Genomic DNA, 12,389 nt, shown 5'->3' on the forward strand with positions numbered 1-12,389 from the left:
GTTAATAGGGGATCGGGGCGTTAATTCTTAAGACGACCGGCCGGGTCATCACAGAAAGTAGTGTTAGGCATTGTCGCGGCTCCGGTGGGAGTTGGGTCGTGACAAAGAAATACCCTAAAACTGTTGAAATATTATCTTAAACTACTTGACAAACTAGAGAGGAAGAATCAAAATCTGCATCCTACCGTGTTCCTCCATTTTTCTATAGAATTACATGGGTTTTAATGTCAACCTCAATATGAATGCCAAAGAAAAGTATTGGGTAACTTAGTATGTTAATCAATAATATGTAATAATGTGTAGCTTAATATATATTTCGGTACGGTATCAGTATTTTGGAATTATTATTTATATATGAATTTCCTGTCAAAACTTTATGACCTTTGAAATCTATTTAGTTCTATTCCATATACAAAAAATTTCATGGTGGTATGGTAATTCTGTATTTACCAAATTATGCATAGCCTTAATCTAAACGACCTCGGGAAAAAATAAAAGAAAGTACGTTTAATTAGAAGGATCCGAGACATAGTAAACGTCAAAGAATGTCTACTTCATTTGGACTAGATTTTGTGCTTTCTTATTGGAAAATGAGCCTCGAATATGTAAACATCACTACTAAGCTAGCTATTACATGAAAATGGAATGTAAGCTACCATAGAAGAATGGTGTAAGTAAATCCATACGCCAAGGGTAGTAACCACATAGTAGCCCCTCTAATGATCTCATCAGGTGCTAGATTATGCTTTCCAAAGGACAAGAAGCCAATGGACAAGGCAAAATTAGATTCCAAACAAACACACCATTGCATGGAAGCCATCCAGAAATCCCAGAAACATGTGTATCTTGTGTTCTTCGACCATGAGTTCTTGACACAACAATTGCAGCTTGAATTTTTCCTCTACAGTATATGAAGCTCATATTTGTAGTGCTTACATTCAACACTGCAATCTAATCGAATCAAAGTCCAAAAGCTAGGACATCCAGATTGAGCATGTTGCCATGATAATACCACTGGACAATAGTATAGTATTATGCATCTACCAATGAAGATAAAACATGCATGCAGAAGATGAATGATCATACCATGAGTTCCAGTATGGAGCATAAGAGGATACACATAAGCTAGGGTGTCGTGTACAATCCATGTACCTCTACACCTCCAGTAGGCAACATTGCACTCAACTAAATACCATAAAATGATCCAGTTCAACAGTATTTTATTTATATCACCTTGTAATCTAACGGTTGATAGTGTAGACTACCTGCTTGCCCTATCAATTCCATATGCTGTCAAACCACCCCTAGAATAAGCATGGTAACATGCTAATACCACTGGGAATAAACCTAACAACACATAGACAACATCAGATAAAGCACAATAAGCAAGATTAGGTAGTGAAGAGCTGAAAGTTATCATCAATTAGGTGTCTGCCTCTTTGTAACCCTAACCCTAAGATTAAAGATTTGGGCCTTGTCAGGGTTGATTAATCTCCTCCTTGCACTTGGAAATTCAGAGCATAAATGAAATGAAATTGTACCTGCAAAAGAAAACACAAGGTTAGCTAAAAAATCTTCCACTGAATTGCCCTCCCTTAGTACATGCTGAAAGATCACATTGAAGTGATTCTTCATCTCCTTAATCCTCTTCACATCTGCCCCTATGCACCAAGGAGGATCCCATTTACCTTCAATAATCCTTTTCATCACAAATGAGTCAATCTCCATGATGAGAGAATGAAACTGATATTCAACACAATAAGCCAACCCCTCAACTATTGCCTTTGCCTCAACCACAATAATTGTTGTCTCCCTATCTCTGCTGCCTTTGCATACACTAAATCTCCACTACAATCTCTCACACAAAAGCCAAAGGCACTAGGTCCAGGATTACCTCTAGAAGTACCATCTATATTACATTTGTACCAACCATCATAAGAAAACTACCAAGTCACTGTTTTAGTCACAACATAAGGCTTATAGCCTTGAAAGAACCTGATCATATCTGGCCAAAGTAAAGGGATATTTGGCAGCCATGGACACCTCACCTTTACTAGGTAATGTAATGTTTTGTTAACTTCATGCACCATCCTATTACATGACATCGGACCTCCATTCTTCATAGTGTTCCTCCTTTTCAAAAGCTCCCATGTGATCACTGTTGGTACTGCTTGAAATAAAGTCTTGAGCTTTGCACAACATTGTGTATACAACCGTGTCCTTATAGTTTGATGAACCTGCACCAAATTCTCAACTTTACCTGCTGCCTATAGAAAGGTCATCCATACCCTAGATGATGTTGTATTTGTTAAAAATAGATGCTGCAAGGTCTCCTCTTGTGATTGCAAGAAACACCAACACTTAGATACAATCAAATATCCATTCCTTCTCCATAAATCATCAGTAGGTATCTTCCTTTTCCATAGCCTCCATAGGAAGAAAGTGATTTTGAAAAGAAAAGCTTTGGTCCACAATAACTTATATTCAGCATTTGTCGGAGACTTATGTCTCAAAATTTGCCATGCACTACTCACTGAAAATTTTCCTGAAGAAGTTGGCATCCACATAGGTATGTCCCGGAATTCATCACTATCGTTAAAGTGCACTCCATGCCTTATATGCTCAGCAATATCATCCGGAAAAGTATGCTCCAAGAGTTGAACATTCTAGCCATCTTCAATCCTCAATTCTTCCACTTCTTGAATCTCTTCATTGATGTAAAAATCTAGTGGTAGTACATGATACAAAGCGCTAGTCCAGTCCAGTTCTCATGCTACACATTAGTAGAACCCCTATTCATCTTTCATAGTATTTCATGCTTCACTTTTTCCCTTGCCTCCAACATTTTTCTCCACACATGTGACCTCTCTCTAAATTGTATCACAGTAGGTAACCTCTTCTTGCAATATTTATTCCACTTGAAATTGGACCATAACAATTTAGATGCCCTAAACTTCCACCATAGCTTAGCAAACAAAACTTTAGAGACAATAAACAATGACCTAAACCCTAATCCACCTTCATCTTTAGGTAGACATAGGTTCTGTCATTCGGTCCAATGCCTACTTCTTCCTTCTTCCTTAGTACTCCAAAAGAATCTAGCAAATGTCTTGTGCAAATGCTCCAAGATGTTGTTAGGAGGATCCAACACTAATAGGATGTGAGTAGGCATACTTTGAAGCACACTTGAGATCAATGTAGCCTTACCTCCATATTACAGTAACTTTCCTTTCCATGACTGAAGTTTGGCTTTGACCTTCTTGGTGAGATCATTGTAGTAGTCTTTCCTCCTTCTTATGTAAAATATTGGACACCCAAGGTAAGTAAATAGAAAGTCATCTCTTTTGAATCTAGTTATTGCCCCTACTGAATTGAACAATGCTCTAGCCACATTAGACTGCATACAGAATGAGCTCATAGCCTTATTAATCAACTAGCCAGATATGCGCTCATACTTAGTCAGTACCTCAACTATCTTCTCTAATGAATAAGGATCAACAGAAGCAAAGATGATTGTATCATCAGCATAGGCTAAATGGTTTCCATTTAGGCATTTCTATAACCCCTAAACCTCATATCTTCAAATAGTTTGCTCAAAGATCATGAAAATACTTCAGCTAAAAGGATGAACAAAGCTGGAGATAAAGGATCACCTTGTTTTACCACTCTTGTCGAATGAAAGAAGCCTGAAGTTTGGCCATTGATCAATACTGGATACCAATTATTAGAAAGAAAATTCTAAACCATGTTGATAAAGTGTTCAGCAAACCCCATTCTCCTTAATACATGCATTAAATACTTCCAAGACACCCTATCATTAGCCTTTGCTATATCAAGTTTGATCATCACATTGGCAGGCTTACCCTTAACCTTATGTCAATGACTATCTCCTGTGTGAGTAAGATGTTCTAAAAGATACTTATTCCCTTAACAAACCCTGATTAATTGGAGGAGATCAAAGATGGCAGTATCTTCTCCAATCTATCATGCAACACCCTAGAGATCACCTTGTTTAATTACTTAGACTTATTGGCCTTAAGTCTGAGAATGTTTGTTCCAAAGGATTCTTAGGCAGTAGTACTAAATTGGTGTGAGTTATTAATATTGGTAGTGTAGCACCACCATAGAACACATGTAGCATATTGAAGATGTCATCACCTACTATGTCCCAGCACTCCTGATAAAAAATACTAGTGAAGCCATTTGGTCCACTATCACTTTCACCACTCAAAGCAAAGATCACCTCCTTAACCTCCTCTATAGTTGGAAATATACATAGCTTCATGTTTTAATCAAAGCTCACCATATAAGGAACATTATTCAACAGCTCAAATTCAGTAGGATCCCCCTCTTGTGAGAATTGTTTGTGAAAGAACTCCACAGTAGCATTAGCCATAAATTCTTGAGTATCAATCCAATCACAATCTCCATTCTACATTCTTTTAAGTTGTAGCTTTTGTCTTTTTCCATTGACATGATTGTGAAAGAATCGTGTGTTTCTATCACCTTCTAATAACCAAGTCATGCCTGCCTTTTGTTTCAAGTATTGCTCTCCAATGCTCAAGTACTTTTTCAACTCAACTTCATCCTTTTGAAGTACTATCCTATTCTCAATTGTTGGTTCTTCCGCAAAAAACATATCCTTTACTCTCACAACATCTTCCCTAATTGCAAGTTTCTTGAAGATATCCCCATATGTCCCCTTACTCTATTGAGATAATTCAGACTTCACTCTTTTTAATTTCTGCTTGAACATAAGGAAAGGATCACCAATGAATCAGCCACCCAATTTGGCCTAACAACATCCTTAAATATTTCATGCTTGGTCTAGAAATTGAGGAAATTGAATGGCTTCACATAGTGTGTTGCTTCCTTAACTCACCAACAATGGTGCATGATCTGAGCCAGTTCTATTAAGATGCTCTACTTCAATGTTTGGAAACAAATTCTGGAAAGTCAAATTGATAAAAATCCTATCTAATCTCTTGAAGATACATTCTATGTTTGGTTTACCATTCCACCAAGTAAAAGGACTCCCTTTATAGCCAAGATCAAACAACCCACAAGAGTTCACACAAAAGAAAAAGTCTTCATATTTAGGTGGTTACACTGGCAAACCACCTATCTTCCCATCTTCATGAATCACCACATTAAAGTCACCCCCAACTAATCAAGGCAACTCTATATCACTAGCAAGATAGTATAAATTGTCCCACAATTCTAATCTCTCAAGTGTTGAACATTTGTCATACACAAAGGTCATCATGATGTGCTTTCCAATGTCTTGACGATATACTTTTATGGTCACCTGATGCTCACTATCAATTAATAATTTTCATTTAACCACAATATAAAAAAATTAAACAAATTTTACCATTAATATTTGCAAATGTAACTTCCATTCCTAGCCTCCTCTTATACCTCTGAATGTGCCTTGAGTTTTGACAAGGCTCCACAAGTGCAACAATGAAGAAATCATATTCTTTGTGCATATTGATCACTCTGTGAAAGGCCTGTTGGGTGTTAACAGATTTTGAATTCCATATCAATGTTTTAATCAACATTTTAGATATTGAGACTACCCTCTTAGGTAAAAATTTTGTAGGTTGGGGTACTTCTTTATTTTGACCTTGTTTCTTGCGCTTCTTACCACTCTTACCAGTAGCTCTAGATGACAAGTCTGTTTCCCTTGCTATTGCTTTGAAATTCCATGTTGTTAACTCATTATCACATTCTTCCTCTAATTTCTTGTGTTCTAGCATGGAATTTTGAATATCTACAAGAGCGATATTGTGTGTCACAATATCATGCACGACCTGAAGTGGTATCTTCAAAGGGATATTAAGCTGAATTTGCATTGGTTGCCTTGTTCCTGAAGCACAAGCCCATAAGAAGTGGCTCAATATCACATGTTACTTGTGGTACAATGGCATGCTCAATTTGATCTTGTGCCTTCTTATTTGTCTCATTTAACACCATAGAATTTTTCTCCTTAACTCCTAGTGTTCCTGCATCACCCTAAATTGAAGATAATAGGCAGTCCCCAGGCTAGGGTTTACTATAGCAACAAGTGCAAAATTTACTATTCCATTGAGATCAAAGGTCTTGCCAGCAGAAGTTTGATGATCTGACCTCATTGTATCTCTAGGGTTTAGTGTTTCATTGCTTTTCTCCTTGCTTGTAACTTCTCCAACCGCACCCTCAGTGATTCTATCTTCTTCAAGTGACCCATTACCTGCTCCAACTGGCTCTGTTGTGTGTTGCATCGTGGATCTTTGTAAATCCTCAACCCTAGTTTCTGGTATTCTAGGGTTTACTGTAGCTGGTATGTCAACACTGGCTAGTTGTTTTGTATATGAAGTGCTAGTTTAGTTGTTGTTGGCACTCTTATTAACATCATTATTGATCTCCAACTCCTCTACTTCATCACCCCATGATGCTCATCTATTACTTGTTGCTTCAGTAGCTTCCATTCTCTTTGAACTATCATCTATTGTTTTTTTAAGGCACCTCTTGGCATGATTGATTCATAGTAACAATTAGAACTTCACAAGTAGTCCCAAACCTTCTATCAACCCAATCAACTGTGCTTTCCTTGTTTATATTAATCCCCGTCCCAGTAGCATTAGAATTAGGGATTGTTTACAACCGCATTTTGAATCCAATGTCCACTAGGATTTGTAGAGTTTGTTGCTTCCTTCACGTTTGTTGTGGCCTCTTTTTGCACTATAAATTGCTCATGTTGCTCAACTACCACCATAGCATTATTGTTTTCCTCCTCTCCAACTAAAGCATCAAATAAATTCCTTGTTGCAACCACTTGATCCTTGCCCTTTCCATCTAAATTAACAAACTTTTTCCCAGTTGTTTCTTCAATTATATGACCTCTTTTGTCCCTTTAAATATTTATTTTTCCTTCTTTGAATCAGCATGTTGGTCCGGCAGAATCAATCTAAAGCATCTTTGGTTTGTGACAATTTTTGCCTTGTAGTAGTTGGTATATATTTCCCTTTAACCTTGCAACTAGTCAATACTTTAGTAGTAGCTGCAGCAGTACCAACTAATTCCTTCCATTTTCCTACATTAACCACTGCATCTTCCAACTGCCTAAGCTCAGGATTAACAATCCAGCACTCAACTCCTTATGATCTTATTTCTTGCAATTTCTACAATATTTAGGCATATAATCATACCTAATGTTAATCCACTTGAATTCTTCAGGTCCAGTATCATCCTCCTCCTCTACTATCTTGAACCTTTGAGAAAAATTTGATAACAAATTTACCTCCACCTTCACCTTCGCACAACTAGACCGTGTACCATTTTGAGTAGCCAAGTTCACATGTAAAGTCTTTCCAACTGCATTAGCCAACGAAAATATAAACTCCTTACCAAAAAAATTGGGAGGCAAATCTTGAAAGAATATTCGGGCTATTGCAATAGGAGTTTCTTCTTTAGGTTTTCACCATGGATTCCATTTTGTGCATCTCATCTTTCACATATCTCCTTGAACTTTCAAATAAAAAGCTGACTTGGATAATAACTGAATTTAATCTTCCATTAACAAAAGCTTAATGAGAACATGGTTGTCCGCAATTAAGCCAATCGAACAAGGACCCTTTAACTCGCATTGAATAGGGATAGCTTTTCCTAATTGTTGGATCACAGGCTTACCATATGAAAATTTGCCCAGGACCACCAGATGCAATCCTTGTTGAGCAATGGATTGACGTACTTCCTACTTCTTCCATCTAACAATTAGTTCTCCATATAGGTATTCCACTAGTTTTAGTGTTACGTGGGCTTTTGGTTGCATTGGGGCATTTATGCTTTGGGTTAAAGTAATTTCGCGTAATTCTGCAGTGGTTTAAGGTTTGTAGTATTTGTTTGGAGCTGTGGAGATGGTGTAGACGCCTGACCAACCTCATTTACAGGCTGGCCAGTGGCTGGAGAAGCCATGGGAAGGGAGCTCTTGCGAATCGCCACTAAATTGCCTCCCCAGGAGCTCTTAAGACGTCGGGTTTTTTGATTCATCACTTTATTCTTTGTGCTCTTCTTCCTTATTTTTTTTTTTTTTTTTTTTTTGAAATTTGCTATTTTTGATCTTAAATATTTAATTTGTTGTTTAGAAAGCAAACTTTTTTATTAGTGTGCAAATTTTATGAAACAAATTTAAGGGCCTCTCAATATAATTTTGTCTTAGGCTATGAGATCCGTTGAGCTGTCCCTGCTCAGTCAAAGGTCATGGAATGCCCTTTTGTCATTATACTCGTGATCATAATCAATTCCTATATATTACTTTTTGGAAGAGATAAAGGTCAAAACATGGATAGTGATTTAAGAAAGAACACTAGAAAATGGGTAAAATGAAAGTGCTGATAACTGTAGTAGCTTCACCAATATATCCGAAAAATTTATAGATAGTTGTTCAAAGAGAGGAACATTTTCTCCTAAGCATAAATGTACCAAAAGAAAATTCACAATTTCCTTCATGTTCAAGCCGACTTGAAATCTATTGGCACGACTTTAATTCTTCAAACTAATTCTATCTTTTTATTGCCACAATGGTATTGATGCTTACAGAAAACGTCTCTTTCTTCTTTTTAGTGGGTTTAGAATAGTCAAGCCATCAAATTTGGACTGTATATAGTACAGCTCTTCAAGCTTTTGCTGCTTTCAAGAGTAACTTAATCTGATAACAAAATTACATATGAACATATTATTAGTGCTCCATCTAGAAGACCATCACTTCAATTATGTACTATATTTGTCTAGTTTCTTGTCACCTTCCTTTTTTCTTGTGCAGATCTAGAAAGTCGATATTTGAGCCTTTAATTAACTAGCTCATGTTTTAAAGATGACCCTCTTCAGCTCATGTTCCCTGACTATACTTTTTTAAAATATACTATATCATAGAGTTAAAAGTTTAATTTATGATATGCTACAAAATGTAAAAGTTAAAATTTTGTTTAACGTATATAGGTCAAACTCTGTATCATATTGCAATGTCATGACATATATGATATGTCCAACGAAGTAAATAAGGAATGCGTGATTGGATAAAAGTAGAGAATATCTCAATTATTTATTTCTTAATTGTTTAGAGGGATGAACTTATTGTGTCATCCCAAACTTCACATAGCTTAAAATGGTGAAAGGCCTACCATTAATTACAGAAATTTCATTACTTTTGTTTATCCAATGGTGACGTTAGGATCAACTTGTGATCACCTCTCAGCAGAAATATCAAATAACTCTGTCCACTTAAAATTCACCATACATGTATTTCAATGCTCGAAATCTATTATACCTTTACTTTTGCTAATTTATTTGCATAGTTGAGAGAGAAAAACACCAACAGTTTGAGTAAACTCTGCTCTTTTTCTCTTCCTCTCCATCTCTTCTTGAACTTCTAACCTCACTCCAAACAGCATTGGCCTCTCATCTTGCTGACCTTCTTCTTCTTCCTCTGAATTTTCTGCTAACATGGCCACTATATCAATGAGTTCTTTGCATTTTTTATTTATTGTTGAGAGCTCAGAGCTTAGGACTCCATTCTCCATCTTGAGCCTTTTATTCTCATCAATAAGGCTATTGTACTCAGATGATGATGATGAAGTTGATGATGATGACCTTTGATCTTCATCTCTTTCTTTCTTATTGGCAGCATTAATGTTTTGTCCATGCTTATTAGTTTGTTGTTTTTTCGTCCATGCTTTTCTTCGACGAATATCACATAGTAAGTCCTTCTCTCCCTTGCGAAACATGTCGTTGCTGAACTCCCACTGACTTGTTGCAATTTTGCGAAAACCCTGTTCATCATATATAATTGATGAATCAAGGAATTGCAAGAACTATATTCAACAAAATACAAGGTTTCGGACTAAGAAATAATATCGGAATATGTTACGTTATTTTTCTCAAACATGGTGAGTTCATGAGGTGAAAAACTTAAAATTTTGATAATTGGGTCTAAAGATTTACTCCTTAATTATTCAAGCATTCACGAATCTAATTGTGAGAAAAATTTAATCTCTGAAAAATAACAAACTTTGTTAATCTTTATGTAAGATGAGATGAGAAATGAGATGACTTGTCACTATAGTTACAAGATATACTTTGTTGTCTTTCATGGACAATGAATGCTTGTTGCTATTGTTGTTCTTTAAATTAAGATAATCATAGAATCTAATGGTGAAACTACAATTATCATGCATATAAATTATAGTAATTGAAACGAGGACAACTAGGCAAGGATGACACGGACAAATTGAGAGGACAATTAGGGAAGTATCTTGTCTTGATAACCTACAACCCAGTGTTTTCTATTGTGAGATGCGCGTAACAATATCATTTCATTAATTTTTAACGAGAGAATAGATAAGACGATTAAAATAACTTTATAAATGATCTGATAGTATAAATAATCTGAGAGATTACAAGGGAAACATACATAGGTATTGAGCTGCCGGACAAAGCTGGAGAAGTTGCAGTGTTTGAAGAGCGTCGGAAGCAAATCTCTGGCGAATTCCGCCGGCTGCCGGACTATAAATGCCGTCCCATCGGCGTTCCAAGAAATGGCATCGTCTGTCGCCGGATCCTCCACCATCATGTAGGTTTTCAGCAGGAAAGGTGGCGTTGATGACTTCCTTACATACTCTAACAAAGTACTTTCACATTGGTCTAGTTCACCCATTCAAAAACTTTTAACCAAAGAAAAAAAAATTCCAAGAAAATTGCCTGGAAATGAAATTCTAGAGAATTAAATTCAACCCTTTTTTATTTTGTTTTTTCTTTAATATTTAGGTTTTCAAATGCTAAAAATAAAAGAAGAATACGGTGAATAATTATGATGAAATTAAATAGGGGTGGAGAAGAGAAGATTGGCAGTTAAGAACTCCCAACTCCAAACGTAGAAACCCAACACGACTCCGAAGTTCATGAGAAATGCAATTTGTTAATTTGTTTCCTTTCACAGTTATGTAAAGAGGAAGCAATATATGCTTGAAACACCTATGCCTTATGCTTACCTCTTCTTATATAGCTGTAGAGAAGGAGAACTATTAGAAGAATGCTTTATCTTTTCAAACAACAACTCTTTTCAAATATTGTTCCTTTGTTTGAAATTAGATATTACTATAGTCAAACATTTATAGAACAGTCTCATTTGTTTCGAATATTTTTAGATGTTATAGCAAGTTGATGTTATAGAGAATATATATTACAACATAACATAAAAATTGGTTCCGGAAAAGCTTGGCTTTTATAGTGAAGTATTGTTATATAGAGATGGTCTTATAAAGAGGTCTGACTGTACTATGTCCCACCATATTATCTGTCTTTTAGGATTTTTACACACTCTTGAAAAAAAGATCTAATTGTCTTAATCATAAGAATATTTATCTAAATTATTCTTTATTTCTCTCTTAAATATCCTACTTGTTAACAGTATGTTGGAGTAAAAGAAAATAGTGATAAGTGACATCTTATTTTTTCTTTTATACGTGAAATATTTTTAAAAACATTCAGCTGGTCAAAACGACAAATATTTATAGTACACGCTATTGTGATCTCTTGTTTTACAAAATACGTATGGATATATAGAATGAAATGTATAATATGTTAGGGCAAAGACATTAAGTTGCTTCTAGAGATTAGGTAATTAAGCTGATGAGGTTGTTTCAAATTAGGACAATATAATAATGTGTTGATCGTGTGCATCTTCTAGACGGCCTATGAATTAGTCTTCTTCTAGAGATCGTGTGTTTTATTCTTATATTGTTAGCGAAAGGTGGAATTTGGAGGCCATATCCCAGACAATTTTTTAAATGAAATTCAAGTATCACTTAGGGTGTGTTTGGTACGAAGGAAAATATTTTTTAATTTTTTTATTTGGTTGGCTTAAATGGTTTGAAAAATATTTTTCTCATAAACTCATTTTTTTCCAATTAAAGGAAAATGTTTTCCCTATCAAGACAATGAAAAATATTTTCCAGAACTATTTTTAAACATTTCCTACCCTATTCCCCACCCCCACCACCCACACCCAACCCACCCACCCCTTAAACCAACCTACGCGCCACCCCTGACCTCCCACCCTCATGCTAAATAAAAAAACTATGTAAAGTATGTTAGATCATATTTTAATGATGCAAATAATATACATGTGCAGGAAATCAAGTTTAAGAAGTAAAGAAGACTGCTGGAATGGTTCATGATGTACAAGAAAAGAAATCAATCAGCATGTGATCAGCAAATCTGGATTGGTCTCGCAAATCTGGGCGCAATCTAATCAACGAATCAATCAGCGATAACAATGATTAGCTGAGCTGGAAAAAATCAAATAAGCCTTGGACAAAGGCACGAATCATGGGCAGAATCACGGAAGA

The 12,389-nt window shown here is 35.8% G+C and overlaps 1 protein-coding gene across 1 annotated transcript; it reads right to left on the reverse strand.

Annotated features, from left to right (window-relative positions):
- Positions 1 to 9,055: 9,055 nt before the first annotated feature.
- Positions 9,056 to 11,018, reverse strand: LOC107761210 (heat stress transcription factor B-3-like). Its single transcript, XM_016579408.2, has 2 exons — positions 10,454 to 11,018; positions 9,056 to 9,812 (listed from the first exon to the last, which is right to left on the reverse strand). Exons 1-2 carry the CDS (start codon positions 10,694 to 10,696, stop codon positions 9,327 to 9,329), a joined length of 729 nt encoding a protein of 242 aa, XP_016434894.1. The 5' UTR covers positions 10,697 to 11,018; the 3' UTR covers positions 9,056 to 9,326.
- Between the last annotated feature and the right edge of the window lie 1,371 nt (positions 11,019 to 12,389).

This window comes from Nicotiana tabacum, chromosome 5 (assembly GCF_000715075.1).
Source record: "Nicotiana tabacum cultivar K326 chromosome 5, ASM71507v2, whole genome shotgun sequence".
NCBI classification, from domain to species: Eukaryota; Viridiplantae; Streptophyta; class Magnoliopsida; order Solanales; family Solanaceae; genus Nicotiana; species Nicotiana tabacum.